Raw genomic sequence first — 18126 nt, 5'->3', positions numbered from 1 at the left:
CCTGGAGAGACTCCTTCCCCTCCAGGAGACTGTCAAACATGACAACACCACCCCAACGGGTGTTGCTGGGAAGCTTCAATGTGGTGCTCTTATTCTTCTCACTTTGCTTGGTGAGGTAGATTGCTGCTATAACTTGATGACCCTTCACATAACTAACCATTTCCTTGGCTCTTATAGAGTGTATCCATTGTTTTCAGTGCAATGATGTCCTTGAGGAGCAGATTCAATGCATTGGCAGCACAGCAAATGGGTATGATGTGAGGTTAAGACTCCTCCACTTTAGACCAAGCAGCTTTCATGTTCGCTGCATAGTCTGTCACCAGTGCAAATACCTTCTGTGGTCCAAGGTCATTCATTACTGCCTTCAGCTCATCTGCAATGTAGAGACCGGTGTGTCTGTTGTCCCTTGTGTCTGTGCTCTTGTAGAATGCTGGTTTAGGTGTGGAGATTGCTGGTTTAGGTGTGGAGATAATGTAGTTAATTATTCCAAGAACATTCAACCACCCACCAGAGATGATTGCATTATAGACTGCATTCTCTATGATTTGCTTGACCTTCACTTGAGCCGTTGAACTCTGCATCCAGCAAATTAGTAGATAAAGCATGTCTGGTTGTTCTTCGCCCTGCATACACCGCTCCATTCAGAAATCTCTTCCAATACACATTGCTTGTGACCATCAGAGGTGCACCAGTTGCATACACAGCTTGAACAAGACATCCATCAGCATTCCTCCATTGAGTCAAAAAAAACTTCTGATTCCAGGAGGACTATGAGCTGTTGCTATCGATAAGGTATCTGATTTATAATTTTCACCTTGAATAGAAGTAGAGGGACTTTTATCAGAGGTTGCTTTTTGTGAGCGCTGAGGGAACTTTATGCACTTGGCCAGATGATTCTGCATCTTTTGTTGCATTCTTCACATATGATTTGGCACAGTATTTGCAAATGTACACAGCTATTCCTTCTACATTAGCTGCAATGAAATGTTTCCACACATCAGATAGTGCCCGTGGCATTTTCCTGTAAATATTAGAAAAAAAAGACAAAAACCCCCAAATACAATTTCATGTAGAGATAAATAGTTAAGCAGTTAGATTAAATACCTCCTTTGTAAGATACATGTTTTAAAATTAAACATGTATGGAAACAGGTGCGTTAACACTCCTCAGTTAGCAGGCTCAAGAAAGCTAAAACCCACATGGTAGCAAAAACTAACTAGCAGAAATTGTTAGAAATGATTTAAACACACTTTGCTGTAGGCTACTATTTACTAGTTAACAAAAAAATCATGTCATATAAAATATATTCACCCCACCCAGTATTGTAATCAAAGTTTACCAGAAAGCACGTAGTCCTTGACTCAGACAGTGTAGTAGTGTGGGCTCAATAGCATCTCATTAGTACAGCTGATTCTCAAGATCTTGCACACATGTGATGGAAGAGTGCACTGCACTGCACATGTGATGGAAGAATGCACTGTGCAGGCAATTCTATTGAATTGGGGATAGTTTAACCAAAATATGCTACAAGCCCTAGAATTGCCCTATGTGTATCCCACAAAAAAGGTTCACTGTTATAAGGTAACTTTTTTTTAATGAATTTAAGTAAAATTCCCGGCCTTAACTTCCCATTCCTGGGAAGGGTGAAAGGGTCAGATTTTTGGGTGATGACTGGACATCTCTAAGCCCTGGCTCCAGCAACATGCCCCCTCGGAGGGTGGTCATCCCATGGAATCTCTGACATCAGCTCTTTCTCCCCCTTTCTCTTTTGGTTAGCGCATGAGCAGTGTCTTTGTATTCAGTGACACTACTAACCTCAGCTGGTGTCCAAGCCTTGTTCAAGACTGGAATCTCCGAGTTCATGAATGAATAGAAGATGACCAAAAGACCAGGCCTAATTCAAAGGGGAAACCAGTAACAATCCTTTGTTTCACCAAACTCTTGCACCTGTGTTGCGTTACCGTATTTGGAGAAGGGAGAACAGAGAAGATGAAAAGTTTGGTAACAGAATGGCTGTTTGTGCCATTGACACCAAACTAAAGCTTGTTTCGCTATGGAAAACCAATTTTTCACTAAAACTCAAGTCAGTGGTTTTCATGGTTCAATTAGCTGACATCTCAGAAAATGTTCTAGGCTTAAGTTGTGCATTTCATAGATTTTTCTCCAATGACCAGCTTAAACAAATGTTATTTGACCAGGGAAAATGGTCCAAATCCAATTAAATACACTGCTCAAAAAGATAAAGGGAACACTTAAACAACACAATGTAACTCCAAGTCAATCACACTTCTGTGAAATCAAACTGTCTACTTAGGAAGCAACACTGATTGACAAATTTCACATGCTGTTGTGCAAATGGAATAGACAACAGGCGGAAATTATAGGCAATTAGCAAGACACCCCCAATAAAGGAGTGGTTCTGCAGGTGGTGACCACAGACCACTTCTCGGTTCCTATGCTTCCTGGCTGATGTTTTGGTCACTTTTGAATGCTGGCGGTGCTTTCACTCTAGTGGTAGCATGAGACGGAGTCTACAACCCACACAAGTGGCTCAGGTAGTGCAGCTCATCCAGGATGGCACATCAATGCGAGCTGTGGCAAGAAGGTTTGCTGTCTCTGTCAGCGTAGTGTCCAGAGCATGGACGCGCTACCAGGAGACAGGCCAGTACATCAGGAGACGTGGAGGAGGCCGTAGGAGGGAAACAACCCAGCAGCAGGACCGCTACCTCCGCCTTTGTGCGAGGAGGAACAGGAGGAGCACTGCCAGAGCCCTGCAAAATGACCTCCAGCAGGCCACAAATGTGCATGTGTCTGCTTAAACGGTCAGAAACAGACTCCATGAGGGTGGTATGAGGGCCCGACGTCCACAGATGTGGCTTGTGCTTACAGCCCAACACCGTGCAGGACGTTTGGCATTTGCCAGAGAACACCAAGATTGGCAAATTCGCCACTGGCACCCTGTGCTCTTCACAGATGAAAGCAGGTTCACACTGAGCACGAGACAGACGTGACAGAGTCTGGAGACACCGTGGAGAACGTTCTGCTGCCTGCAACATCCTCCAGCATGACCGGTTTGGCGGTGGGTCAGTCATGGTGTGGGGTGGCATTTCTTTGGGGGGCCGCACAGCCCTCCATGTGCTCGCCAGAGGTAGCCTGACTGCCATTAGGTACCGAGATGAGATCCTCAGACCCCCTATGCTGGTGCAGTTGGCCCTGGGTTCCTCCTAATGCAAGACAATGCTAGACCTCATGTGGCTGGAGTGTGTCAGCAGTTCCTGCAAGAGGAAGGCATTGATGCTATGGACTGGCGCGCCCGTTCTCCAGACCTGAATCCAATTGAGCACATGTGGGACATCATGTCTCGCTCCATCCACCAACGCCACGTTGCACCAGACTTTCCAGGAGTTGGCGGATGCTTTAGTCCAGGTCTGGGAGGAGATCCCTCAGGAGACCATCCGCCACTTCATCAGGAGCATGCCCAGGCGTTGTAGGGATGTCATACAGGTACGTGGAGGCCACACACACTACTGAGCCTCATTTTGACTTGTTTTAAGGACATTACATCAAAGTTGTAGTGTGCCTGTAGTGTGTTTTTTTTCCCACTTTACTTTTGAGTGTGACTCCAAATCCAGACCTCCATGGGTTGATAAATTTGATTCCATTGATAATTTTTGTGTGATTTTGTTGTCAGCACATTCACCTATGTAAAGAAAAATGTATTTAATAAGAATATTTAATTCATTCAGATCTAGGATGTGTTATTTTAGTGTTCCATTTATTTTTTTTGAGCAGTGTATATTGATTTGGCTAAGAGCTGGAAGGCATTGAAAACCGGAGACATTAGTCTCGCCACCTGAACTAAGCACATTTACTCAACCAAACGGACAAAACATTAACGGTACAATTATCAACACACCAATTTGCTTGCAGAACAGGAGTATTTAAAAAAATAAATATTTCTTCCCCCCCCCTGTAAAGGCAAGATGTGGAACAGGAGCGTATGGGCAGTAGTGCTTTCTCGGCTCCTGACTGGACACAGACATTGCTGTGTTCCTGCGCCAGTGTTGAATGGGCACGCAATGATTTGCATTGTGTTGACTACCATGGTGTTACGTTGTGTAGCATTATGTTGGGCAGCTATGTCTCTTATGATGTCCTGCGATTCGTTGCCTTGCAGTGTGTAACCTGTAATCTTTGCTTGGGCTTCTTTGTCCAGGCCTCCTGCCTTTTTACGTTTCTGCAGCTATGCAAAGCAAGAAGTAGGCTACTTCAGTTGAGATGCGTTATGCTGACTTGTACAACAAGACCGTTGCTGCTGTGCGGTATGCTTAGCTGTAGTTGCAGGGTTCTGAAGCTCAGGAGGAACTGGGTAAATGGGCTTGATTTTACTTCATTCCTCCGCCAGACAAACTCGGCCGCCTCAGACGTAGCGGTGCAGTTATGTAATGAGCAAGTGGGCTCAGCTTCAGTCAGTAATCACCACATTGTTTAAATTCCTCTAGTTGTGAAGTGTCTGTACTCTGTTTAGTCACTTTATGATCTCTTGATCCTGTTTCTGACTGATCCCTGGTACATTTGACTTGCTCAGAATGAGGGACTATTAGTACAAAACAAGGAAGGCTTGGGGCTATTGCAGATAATATATATATATTTAAAGCTGTGGTTTATCAGAATTATTCCAATGATTAGGCTAGCCTTAAATGCTCTAAAAGTTTTCCATGTTCCATGTAGCTTATCTGATTATAGTCGACGGTCTAGTATGCAACTTCATAAAGTTCATAAATCAGTCAAACCAAATAGCTTAAGCTGTTGTTCCAGCGTTTATGGCCATCTCTGAGCTGCTGTGCCTCGGACTACTGTGCCATTTCCTAACCCCTCTCCACCTTTCCTCCAGCCCAGAGGTATGGGCCTACCACTGGGCAACATTTATCATCACTGGCGCAACTCACACAGCCTCGGTTGTCTTATCAGCCCTTCTATATCATCACTCATGTTTTAGCAGTGGTGTGAGGGTGTTACACACTCACTGAGATCACAGGGAAACTTTGATTAAACTAAAATAGAACTGATTCATTTAGAGGTGTGGTCATCCATCATCTTGAGCATGAAATGGGAATTGAACAACACAATTATCAATCTTTGGAAAATGCTGACTTTAGACTATATGTTGATGATAATGGAACAATATAATTGTAAAGCCTGAGTATCTTCAGGTATAGTGGCTTACCTTACCGTTTTCATATTGGGCCTCAGGCTCTAGCTTACTCTCCCTCTCGACTGGAAAGTGAGGTTCATGTTTCACATGATGAATGACTTAGTGGGCTAAACATGAAATGGCAAGTCCTTCTGCTGTGTACTAGTGACAGGCAACAACCCTGCTCCCCCTTCACTGGAAGTGCAGATCACTCTCATTTTGTAAGGATGCATAGAGGGCTCACTTTAAAAAGTGACTGCCCCTAAAAAGCCCATTTTAATTTGGTCATAAAGTCAATCTGGTCCAAAGCTGAGATTTTAAAGGAAAAAATGGTATGTCACAGAATAAAGGGTACTGTAACAGTTTTCCTTGGGTTGAGTTTATTTCAATCCTGTACACAGCTGGCAGGACACAAGCAATCATCAATTAGGTACGTGTAGCTGCTCGAGCCCCCTTCGTAAAGCCCATGGTCAATTTGGTTTGACATTCGATAGTCCCCAATTAACACCATAGGGATATCAGTAAATTACATAACGTAGGCCTACATGGGACAATTATTTTAAAATGTCAGTAGCTCCCAATTTTAATGACTTAACCTCAAATGAACTTTGTATAAAAATGCATATACAAATATTGAGGCATTAAATGAGACAACTAAAAGATGTGCAACATGAAAATATTGTCCCATTTACATTGTGTAATCTATTGACGGTGCCTAACTAGCCCCAGATATGAACTATCCAATGTCAAACCAACATTGCCACAGTTCACACCAGCCTGCTTAGTGCTAGCCAACTTGTTTAGTCAATAACTAACCTAGGCAACTTCAAGACACGACCTGGTTAAACTGTTTTAAGTTATGTACAAATGCCTGCCACGTGAGAACACTAAACCACCCACATTAAACCACCCACCAAGGCAACTCTACTTTGGCTTCAGTCATGGCCGTTGCATGTAATGACCAAGTCGCTAAACAAAGCCAAATCAGGAAGTTGAACTCCCTTTAATAGTCGCCCCAAAATGGGGTCTGTTTGCTTAACGAGGTTCTGATTACGTCTATGTAAAGGGTTGGCAGAGGTCACAAATTCTGAAATATTGGTCATTCCAGACCTGTGCATCCATCTTAGCAGTAGGCCTACCAGTTTATGACTGCCTTGTGGATACTTGATACTCCCTATGTGCACTACCACAGGCTATGCAGATTTATCATGAAAGAGTGCCTGGTACAGCTGGACCTAATTTATTGTCCAGGCTTGATGGAAGTTGGAGCAGGATGTCTTGTAGGCCTTGATAGGCAAGGTTTTCTAAGTGATGGACCTATAGTGGAGCAAGTGCAAAAAACACATCTAGGGCTTGGGGTAAGCCTACTTAAGTAATGTAGGGCATATTGAGTGACCTTACATGAATGCACAATGTGACATGGCAAAGCATTTGGAGCAGTCCCACCCTTAATAAGTAGACTATAGCCTAGTCTCTCTGTCTTGTTGTGCTAAACATTTATCTTAGGCTAGATTACTTCCTATCATATCTGACTCAGTTTAAAGCAGTGGTTCTATATACCTATTCCTGTTCAGAATGATATAACTAGTATTCTTCTGTGGCTCTTAGCTGCTGTGGTAGCAGCTCTCTGGTTTTAGCTGGCTCACCACCCCAGGTTCTGTAGCTATGTGTTAGACCAACATGGCCCCAAACTACATGCCAAGGAGGCCTCCGCTGTTTCAGTGACTAATAATTTAGTGTCATGATTTCAGGCCATGCCTCTTTTGGGTCCAATTTATCATTCAAATTGTGGCAGGCAGCACTATCCTTTTTTTCTATTTTCAATTGATTCCGTGTTTGATTTTTAGGTTTCTACTAGTCTCTTGTGACAACAAAAAAAACATTAAAATGTCTGTCAGGAGACTGGGATATGAAGGATAGTGTGGAACATTTCTTCTGTTGCGCCTGTTTTGTGAAATGGTTTATTTGGAAGAATCACGATTTTTGAAAGGGTTCACCTACACCAGACCATACATTATTTTGAATTTCGGAACAGGAGGGTATATTTGGCCCATAGGCTTGCAGAGCGAGATAGTGGGGGTGGGAAGCTACCAAACAGGATCTGTTTCTCGCACTAGTCCAACATCTCCCCGTCCTACACCCAGAACCTAATGGAGTAGCTGGCCAGAGATTCTGGTTTGCTGACATTTAACTTTGTACTAACCTGTTAGCCCAAGTCAGATTAGCACTGCATTGACTGTGCTTACACAACTCTCGTTTCTCCTAAATCACTTGCAGTAGGCCTGTTCTTCACATGCTTAAATTAGACTTCTCAGTCTTGTGAAAGTCTCTGTTTTGGTTAGCCTGCAGTTGTTTCACTGCTGGAAGCCTATACTGTAATGGAGGTTGTCTCTACATCCCTTGTTTACCTCCATGAATCTTCCAGGGGCCCACAATGGCTGCAGCAGGCCGTGGTGACCATGTCTGCTTCAGTGTACCAGGCCTCACCCAGGCTCAGCACCCCCCATTATGTAACCTTTCAGACAAAAGCATGGCTGGCCTGCACACACACAACTGACTGCTCTGTGCTGGCAACACGGCCATTATGCTAGTCAGGCCATCGCTTAGGTGTGTCTCTCACAAAACCTAAACTTGAATTAAACTATTTTTGGGAAATTCTGACAGTTTCAACCCCGGATCGCTTACATTGCTGTCAATACTTGCAGACACAACATTGACATTAATTTGTTGTCTTTGTCGGTTTATCACCCCTAGCAGCTGTCAACGAATAATTTAGTGGGACCCTTCCCTAGTTTTGTGGATCTCACCCCATTGTCAGGAGCTCCTGCTGGTTGATGCGTCAGAAGCTGAGTGCGTCCACAGGAATGGCTGATGTTAGAGGCTGGGAATAACAAAGTCCTTTCACTGGTCTGTCAGCGTACATTCTGTCCACAGAGCGACACATTACCAACAGGCATTGGCACTAGCTTGTCCGTTGATACATCATTATTTGCAGGACTTAGTTTGCTCAACTCCCAGCAGTAGGTGTAATAGTGTCTCACACCAATCAGGTCATAAAATTATCTTTATGAGATGCAGTAAAGTCAACACAACAAGAGGCTTTGTATGGCAGCCAGGCCCTAGGAAGATATTGTGTTGCTGGCTTCTGCTTCTCTCACTAGTGTAAACACTAACCTACCTCCAGGGCCAGAAGTACTTGTCCACTCAACTCAACACCTATCTCTTTTGAATTATGGGTATACTCACACAGGCCTCTTGTCAACAGTGCCTTCTGAAAGTATTCAGACCCCTTTTTCCACGTTTTGTTACGTTAAAGTCTTATTCTAAAATTGATTTAAAAAAAAAAATCCTCAGCAATCTACTCAAAATACCCAATGATGACAAAGTGAAAACAGGTTTTTAGAATCCTTTTATATATGTAAATATTCAGACCCTTTGCTATGAGACTCGAAATTGAGCTCAGGTGCATCCTTTTTCCATTGATCATCCTTGAGATGCTTCTACAACTTGGAGTCCACCTGTGATAAATTCTATTGATTTGGAAGGGCACACACCTGACTATATATAAGGTCCCAAAGTTGACAGTGCATGTCTGAACAAAAACCAAGCTATGATGCCGAAGAAATTGTCCATAGAGCTCCTAGCCAGGATTGTGTCGAGGCACAGATCTGGGGAAGGGTACCAAAAAATGTCTGCAACATTGAAGATCCACAAGAACACAGTGGCCTCCATCATTCTTAAATGGAAGAAGTTTGGAACCACCAAGACTTCCTAGAGCTAGTCGCCCGGTCAAACTGAGCAGTCAGGGGAGAAGGGCCTTGGTCAGGGATTGTGACCAAGAATCCGATGGTCATTCTGACAGAGCTCCAGAGTTCCTCTGTGCAGATGGGAAAACCTTCCAGAAGGACAACCATCTCTGTAGCCCTCCACAAATCAGGCCTTTATGGTAGAGTGGCCAGACGGAAGCCACCCTGCTCTAAAAGGCACATGAAAACCCGCTTTGAGTTTGCCAAAAGGCACCTAAAGACTCTCAGACCATGAGAAACAACATTCTCTGGTTTGATGAAACCAAGATTGAACTCTTTGTCCTGAATGCCAAGCGTCACGTCTGGAGGAAACATGGCACAATCCCTACAGTGCATCATGGATATCCCCATGCTGTGGGGATATTTTTCAGTGGCATGGACTGGGAGATCGAGTTGGAAGGTTCACCTTCCAACAGGACAACAACCCTAAGCACACAGCCAAGACAATGCAGAAGTAGCTTGAGTAGCCAGAGCCTGGACTTGAACCCGATCAACATCTCTGGAGAGAGCTGAAAATAGCTGTGCAGCAACTCTCCCCATTCAACCTGAACGCTTGAGAGGATCTGCAGAGAAGAGTGTTTAGATACTCCCAAAATACATGTGTGCCAAGCTTGTAGCATCATACCAAGAAGACTCAGTGCTGTAATCACTGCCAAAAGTGCTGAGTAAAGGGTCTGAATACTTATGTTAATGTGTTATTTCAGTTTAATATATTTTATACATTAGCAAACATTTCTAAAAACCTGGTTTTGGTTTGTCATTATTGGGTATTGTGTGTAGATTGAGTAAAATTTAAAAAATGTTTAATCGATTTTAGAATAAGACTGTAACGTAGCAAAATGTGGAAAAGTCAAGGGGTCTGAATATTTTCCGAAGGCACTGTATAGTTTTGTTGAAGGGTAGGCTGGCCCCTATCCACAGCTCCTAGCTGTGTGTTACAGCGGCTTTGGGAAAAGACTATTACAAGAGATGTGAACATCAGTGAATTGCTACACCGCAAGTGTGTTGGAGACCCTGCAGAGAGAAGTCTTTCTCTTTTTTTTTTTTTTTTGTGGCCGAATTTGGAACGAGGGCACTGTAAATTCACTGGTTTAGAAAGACCTTTTGTCCTGTTACCTTTCTTATCTTGCCTGCCAGTGTGCCTTTGTTGTAAGGAGGGGAGAGCGAGTGAGGCTGGGTCAAGAGAGTGAGAGAGGGATGGGTGTAAAAAAGAAAGAAAGAGAACTCCTGATTCATCAGGTGCGGTGGTGAAGAGTTCACTGAGGCATGGGTGGGGCTAGATGACTGCAGGTAACAAGGACAGTAGTCCAGTCACAGCTTGAAGCTTGAACTTCACTATCTCAAATTCATAACATAACATGAGAGGTGGAACATTTGACCATTTAGGAGGATAGAAGGGAAATGGGGTTTTAGACTCTAAGATGTACACTAGGGTACCAAAGGAATTTGAATTACTGCTTTAGGCAGTGTATGCTCAAAGAGAGCATAATCTCAATTCAGATATCTATACTGAACGAAAAATATAAACGCAACATGTAAACATTTCAAAGGTTTTACAGAGTTACAGGTCATATAAGGAAATCAGTCAATTGAAAATCAATACATTTGGCCAAAGTCTATGGATTTCACATGACTGGGCAGGGGTGTAGCCATGGGGGGGAGCCAGGCCCAGTCAATCAGAATTTGTTTCCCCCCACAAAATGGCATTATTACAGCCAGAAATACTCTTAAGCACCTCCGTCAGGCAATCCCGCAGGTGAAGAAGCCAAATGTGGAGGTCCTGCAGTTGTTAAGCTGCCTGGACATACTACCAACTTTTCTAAAACGACATTGGAGGCAGCTTATGGTAGAGAAATGAACATTCAATTCTCAGGCAACAGCTCTTGTGGACATTCCTGCAGTCAGCATGCTAATTGCACGCTCCCTCAACTTGAGTGTGTGGCATTATGTTCTTGATATGCCACACCTGCTGGGTGGATGGATTATCTTGGCTAAGGGGAAATGCTCACAAACAGTGAAGTGAACAAATTTGTGCATAAACTCTTAGAGAAATAAGGTTTTTGTATGGAACTTTTCTGGGATTTTTATTTCAGCCCATGAAACATGGGACCAACAGTTTGCATGTTGTGTGTTTTATATATTTGCTAAATGTATTATAGGTCACATTGGCACAGTGCTTACAGCCAAACACTAGGCTACCTTATGGACTGATGTTGACACTAGAAGCCCATCTTATTTCTGTCAGGGACATTTCCAGTCATCCTTGCACTTGTATTGATTGCCCTCTGCATCTCTCCTTTCAATAGCCCATCTGTAGAAAATGTATTGTTCCCCAGTCTCGATTGGGGGTCATCATTGCTATTTTCTACACTGAAAACCTATCACACTTACCATAGTAAAATGACATGTTGCCTGATCCAGCAATGCCTCTTTTCAGTAATGTGATTTCTATTACCCATGGAATGCTGCAGTTTTTGACTTTTTCTAAACCCTGGTCATTGTTTGAGACTTCTTTGTGCCCTGTAGTTTGGAGGTTCACTGACTGAGCCATGTTTATAGTCAGAATGGTTTCTTAAAGGGAAGGCTCGCCTCCAACTGAAGGCGAGTTCAATAATGTCCTTGTGTAGAGATTTTCTGTCTTATGTCTGGCCTTAAATGTTTGCCAACTTTATAATTGTGCTGTCAAGGTTCCCGAATTCAATGTTATTACTTTTTGCAATGAGCATTTTTCTGTGGTGCTTTTTGTAAAGCATTCTTTATTGCCCATCGTGATAGGAGTGACGGCCAGTTAACTGAATCTGTGGCTGTGCACAATAGCACAAGTAAAGATTTGCTATTAGGAGTGTTGCTGTGTAGGTAGAAAACAGAGACCCATCTGCGTCATCCCAACATGTTATCTTGTTGCCATGATTCAATGCAAATGTGAACACCTTTGTGTAGCGGCTCTGTGAGCAGCCTACCACAACAGGGGTCATGGGTGAGTGAGACGTGGCCAGGCAGAAGGGTCAACTGGAAAATAATTTTCCACAGAGGTGTTGCCCTTTACAAAAACAGGCTTCCACATGGGCACTATGAAAGGGTCAGTGGGGTTATGGTCCATCTTTTTTTTGGTGTGTTAGCTGTTAAGATTACATTTAACACACTTGAATCATTTTTCCTGGTCCTATAACGTTACATTTCACAGTACCTGCCTGCTGTACAAATGGATCATAGTTTGATGCCAATTCAGGTTTACATTTTCATCCGTTTTTGCTTCTTTTTGATTCTATTTAGGTTTGGCTGGACGTGTAAGGCAAGTTGAAGAGTCCCCCTTCCCCTTGGTCCAGTGTTGTAGGGGAGGGCAGATCCCCTGTTTTTTTTCCTACCCTGATGCCGCCCTGTAAATTCATGATCACATGACCTTGGATATGGACGCAGTCCTGTCCGACTTTGTCCGTTCCACTGGAGCCGAGCCAGGACTAGCCAGAGACCTGCTAGAGGGTGAGTTGCAAGGCATTCTGGGGTAAAATAGATGGTTTTATGGTCAACTGCTAGTGAGGGGTATACATTGAGCAGTGCAGTAGCTATACGGTGGTGAGAGACAAGACGTGCTCAAAATTCAAATATTTACTCAAGCAATGGAATGTGTCAGTGGCCTTTACATAACAGTCGCTATGATTCTGACGTATGGTAAATATTTATACTAATGACTGTTGAGTGGATCTGACTTTTATAGAATGCGTTGGCTTTTTCGGTCAGGTTTGACTTGTCCTTTCCATTTGCAGGGAAGAACTGGGATCTCACCGCTGCCCTCAGTGACTTTGAACAGCTGCGACAAGTGCATGCTGGGAACCTGTCATACTCTTTTGCTGAGGAGAGGACGTACCCAGGCCCGGAGAAGGAGATGGCCAGAGTGGGGCGGCCCCTTCTTCACCGTCAAGAGGAGGTGCTGCAAGGTGAGAACAGTGGTAAGTAAAAATATATATATTTTGGGCATAATGTCACTTATTTACAACCACTTATCTGTTGTCCTCTTGTTCTCCTCATTGTGATGAACTATAACCCTCTCCTTTTGTTTTTTTAGTTCACTTTTTATGTTTGTCAATTCTCAAGTCAACCTTCCTTGTATACTTTCCCCTTGTCCAATTTCTCTTTCCTACCCCTTCCCACAACTAACCTAAACTCCTCTTTCTCTCTTGTGATACCTCCCTCCGCAGCCACAGAGAAGCGTCTATCGAGAGGCATCTCCCATGCCAGCTCTACCATTGTGTCCCTGGCACGGTCACACGTCTCCAGTACGGGCAACTGTAGTAGTGAGCCCCTTCTGGACACGCCTCTGTGCACATTCCAGCTGCCCGACCTCACCGTGTACCGGGACGACTTTCGTGGCTTCATCGAGAGGGACCTCATCGAGCAATCTATGATGGTGGCCCTAGAGCACGCCGGTGAGTTTAACTGCACGGGTCCCACTGCTGCCACCAATTACAAATAAATGACTTTATTCACTTCTAAGGCAATCTTGTTAATTGTGTTGTGTAGGTGACCGTCTACACCATAGCTTCTCAGTACTAGACGTGCATGCTGAATTGTTTTTAGTGTGAATGAAATCGCGAGTGCCTGTTCTGTTTACATTAAGGCCGACTCAATTGGTGGACACGGGTGGGACCTAACTGTCAGAGTCTATTGCCATTGGCGACGAGTGGGGACGGAAACTGCCTGTTACATGCAGCGTCATTGGGTGAGTGTCATAGCCTTTCAAACAAGATCCAAATCTAACGTGTTAGGTCATACTCTGCTATGTCAATCAATGATGAGAGCTTCATTGTTAGCTGAAGTAAGCCCTTGAATAATTGTGGTACACATTATAGCTAAGCGTCAGTGTCCTACTGGAGAGGCTTAGCCCAGAGCAGTTAATTAGGATCCAATTGAGGTGTAAGCATTGTAGCTAAAATGCCTTGTAATCCATCCTTAGAAATTGGACTTCATTTGTGATATTCCTGAAGCTACAGCCCATAATGGCACACAAGGCTAATTAAGAACACAACTCCCACATCAAACAACTTGCCTTTTGCCTTGAGTAAGGTTTGGATGTAACCACTGGTTTTCCTTTCTTTGAGATGTTGTTTATACTATGTGCCTGTACGGCCTTGCAGGTATGTGGGGCTTTCATGACCGCGACCTGATGCTGCGGAAGTCTCTGTATGCACTGATGGACCACGGCCAGGAGAGGGAGTCGCTGAGACGCAGGTGGAGGTGGCAGCAGACCCTGCAGAACAAAGAGGTGGGGGATTCACTAGGTTGGATCCATGTGAAACTTAGTCCAAGGGATTGTTTACAGTCCAAACTTCCATTTCAGTGTATTGAAGTGTGTGTGTCCACAGTCTGGTCTGGTGTACACAGAGGAGGAGTGGCAGAAGGAGTGGAATGAGCTGCTTAAACTGGCCTCCAGTGAACCTAGGATACACTATAGCACCAATGGCAGCAATGGGTAAGACCTGTCTCGGACACCTCTCGCACGCATTATTTATCTTAAGTATGTATACTATTATATTAAGTTTGAGGCATGCCAAATGGAGGTGTGGCCCATCATGAGCCTCTGTTTTGGAACAAAGACTAAGATAGTAAGAGGAAAATGTTAGGTAGTGGCTACCTATGTCACTTCCTGTGTGTTTCCTGATCTGACCCCGTTCGTTTCCTATGTACAGGACGGAGTCATCAGAGGAGCCTGTGTACGAGAGTCTGGAGGAGTTCCATGTGTTCGTCCTGGCCCATGTCTTGAGGAGGCCCATAGTAGTGGTGGCAGACACCATGCTCAGGGACTCTGGAGGAGAGGGTAAGGTGACACATTTTGATATTACCAATTTGGCCGCCTTACATCCATAAGCTGTGCTTTATGAACTTTAGTGTTGTAACTGATTGTGATGTTTTATGCTGAATGTTGTTCTCCTCCTCCTTCCTTCCCTCACCAGCTTTTGCCCCCATCCCATTTGGAGGGATCTATCTACCCCTGGAGGTGCCAGCTGCCAAGTGCCACCGCTCGCCTTTAGTGCTGGCGTACGACCAGGCCCACTTCTCTGCCCTCGTCTCCATGGAGCAGAAGGACGGCTCGAAAGAGCAAGGTAATGTTACGTGTTCATCATCCTCTTAACTACCTATCACAACCAACATGTTTCATAGTGAAGTGGACCACATGAATAGACTATACCTCACCAAGGTTGAAATTAGAGGAACTGCACATCAATCATAGTCCCAAAATGGACTAACGGGTACCTGTGACATCTGATTTCTTTGTAATATTTGAAGATTCGGTTTTGGTTTCAAGTAATTCCCTTGACTGACAGTGTTTTGTTTGTAAAGTATCACTCACTTGACGCTCCGACTGAAGAGTAGCATTCTGATCTCACAACATCAGTCAAACACTCACGCAGAAGTTGGCTAGCTTCTGACCATTTTACTCACCCTAGAAAAGCTGGTTAGACTTCTCTTATCAAGAAGGGTTAATGACTGTAACAATAAAACATTTTTAGCCAGTCTTTACTGAAACATGTCAACTGGGTGTATGTCATTTGTAAATTCATCAATTATTCTGCACTCTGGGTCTCTCAAACCAGAGTACTAATTGGAGTAGATTGCCAGTGTTTACGAACTCACCCCATGACCAACATCAAAGTACGCCTCCAAGACACGAATCTAGTCTTTTCAGTTGCATTGTTAATGAGGCACAGAAATTGGCCATTACGGTCCCTCTTTAATTAGTACTTTGCATCAGTTGAATGACAATTGCTGGATTGAAGAATGCTTTTAATTTTACTTTGAACATTTTTGCTCCCTCTCCCCCACAGTTGTGATCCCTCTCACTGACTCAGAACACAAGATGCTGCCTGTACACTTTGCAGTGGACCCTGGGAAGGACTGGGAATGGGGCAAGGATGACACGGACAATGTCATGTTGGCAAGGTATGATCCGACTCATTGCACTTCAAATTGGGTCTGCATTACCCCCTCCAAAAACACACACGCAGTCACTATGTCCTCGTAGGACCTAATATCCTGTATTGGCCCCTGCTCCAGATTAGAGAAATGCTCGTCAGTCAGTGAGATTAGCTCTAAATGCCTTCTATGATTGGAACAAGGGGGAATACAGAAATAGCCTGAAATAAAAATAACTGGATAATTATTCCACGGGATTAAGATTTGCTGCTGTTTCAACTGGAATGGTGTACAAAAATAACTTAAATGGAATTAACACAGTGCCTTCAGAAAGCATTCAAACTCCTTGACTTTTTCCACATTTTGTAGCGGAATTATGTTTTTATACATTTTTACTAATGAATAAAAAAAATCTGAAAAGTTGAAATGTCTTTGGCCAGTAAGTATTCAACCCCTTTGTTATGGCAACCCTAAATAAGTTCAGGAGGAAACATGTTGCAATAAGTGTTTAACATGATTTTTGAATGACTACCTCATCTTTACCCCACACATACAATTATCTTTAAGGTCTCTTAGCCGAGCAGTGAATACATTGAATACCCCTTTGAGCATGGTGAAGTTATTAATTACACTTCGGACGGTTTGTCAATACACCCAGTGACTTTTCCATTGCCAGAGAAGAAGGAAACCGCTCAGGGATTTCACTAGGAGGCCAATGGTGACTTTAAAACAGTTAAAGTTTAATGGCTGTGATAGAACTGAGGACGGATCAACAACATTGTAGTTACTCCACAGTAGTGCTGAGCGATTGGTGCTTTTTTTGTAGGTCGTTTTGGTTTGATTATAGAAAAATAATCACGTCTTGATTATTTGGGTTGAATAAAACAATTAATAAAAGTCCCATGATGGTAGTGGACTGTCCATTACTGCTTATCATTTATTCACATTACTTTAATAATATTTCAGTTGTGTATATTACATTTGTTTTATGGCTTTATTTCATTTGAAGTCCTCATCTCTGTAGAGCTGCTGTCTGACAAAATCCCAATTTGTTTTAGTTCTTCAAAGGCATACTTTTATGACTCCTGTATTTTCAGGTAGAGATAGAAAGCAGCTGTTGCTTCGCTAGTTATGTCCAATCACGATCAAATATTCGTGTCTCTTCTGTAGCAGGCGTAAAAGAAAGTCCGGAAAAGTAGATGTGCAATGGATTATGGTCATTGTAGTTAATTACCACATTTTAAGTTCCAAAATATGTAAAATATTTGTCTGCTGGAAACTACAACTCACTACTACATCGCACAGTTCAGGCTGGATCAGATTTATCTCTAGAGAAACTGCAATGTGCGCATTGAGCTCACGGGGAAAAATGGATTTCAAATAATTGAACCAACAACACGATTAGTTCTTTTAAAAAACAAAAAATAACTTGTATTTAATTTCTCAGCACTACTCCCCTATACTAAACTAAATGGCAGAGTGAAAAGAAGGATGACTATATAGAATACAAATATTACAAAAAGGCACTAAAGTAAAACTGCAAAGAAATTAACTTTATGTCCTGAATTCGAAGCATTATGTTTGGGGCAAATCCAACAACACATCACTGAGTACCGCTCTTCATATTTTCAAGCATGGTGGTGGCTGCATCCTGTTATGGGTATGCTGGTATTCAGCAAGGACTATTGAGTTATTTAGGATAAAAAGAAACAGAATAGAGCTAAGCACAGGCAAAATCCTAGAGGAAGGAAAACCTGCTTCAGTTTGCTTTCCAACAGACACTGGTAGACACATTTCTCTTTTAGCATTCACCTTTTAGCAGGACAATAACCTAAAACAAGGCCAAATATACACTGGAGCTGCTTACCAAGATAACATTGAATGTCAGTTACAGTTTTGACTTAAATCAGCTTGAATATCTATGGCAAGACTTGAAAAAGGCTGTCTATCAATGATCAACAACCAACTTGACAGAGCTTGAAGAATAAACTGATAAAATGTGCAAATATTGTACAATCCAGGTGTGCAAGGCTCTTAGAGACCTACCCAGAAAGACTCACGGATGTAATCGCTGCCTAAGGTGATTCTAACATGTATTGACTCGGGTGTGAATACTTTACGGAAATAAATTAGCAAACATTTCTAAAAACGTGGGGTATACCATTGGGGTATTGTGTGTAGATGGGTGAGATTATTTTATCAATTTTGAATTCAGGC

General features: G+C 43.1%; 1 protein-coding gene across 2 annotated transcripts in view; it reads left to right on the top strand.

Annotated features, from left to right (window-relative positions):
* LOC110515154 (OTU domain-containing protein 7B) overlaps nucleotides 1-18126 on the top strand; it is a 34380-nt gene that overhangs the window by 9479 nt on the left and 6775 nt on the right. Inside the window, exons 2-10 of one of the 2 annotated variants that reach the window (XM_021594163.3) lie at nucleotides 12274-12480; nucleotides 12765-12947; nucleotides 13197-13424; nucleotides 13616-13717; nucleotides 14133-14260; nucleotides 14361-14467; nucleotides 14685-14812; nucleotides 14949-15098; nucleotides 15822-15936. In XM_021594163.3, coding sequence (XP_021449838.3) covers nucleotides 12396-12480; nucleotides 12765-12947; nucleotides 13197-13424; nucleotides 13616-13717; nucleotides 14133-14260; nucleotides 14361-14467; nucleotides 14685-14812; nucleotides 14949-15098; nucleotides 15822-15936 — 1226 coding nt within the window. In that variant the 5' untranslated portion in view covers nucleotides 12274-12395. The remainder of the gene's footprint in view (nucleotides 1-12273; nucleotides 12481-12764; nucleotides 12948-13196; nucleotides 13425-13615; nucleotides 13718-14132; nucleotides 14261-14360; nucleotides 14468-14684; nucleotides 14813-14948; nucleotides 15099-15821; nucleotides 15937-18126) is intronic. The other variant, XM_090229087.1, reaches the window with a different exon arrangement.

This window comes from Oncorhynchus mykiss, chromosome 3, assembly GCF_057628025.1.
Source record: "Oncorhynchus mykiss isolate SJ-2025 chromosome 3, ASM5762802v1, whole genome shotgun sequence".
In the NCBI taxonomy this organism is placed as follows: Eukaryota; Metazoa; Chordata; class Actinopteri; order Salmoniformes; family Salmonidae; genus Oncorhynchus; species Oncorhynchus mykiss.
The sequence above is the reverse complement of the archived record's forward strand: the minus strand, read 5'-3'. Positions and strand labels throughout refer to the sequence as shown.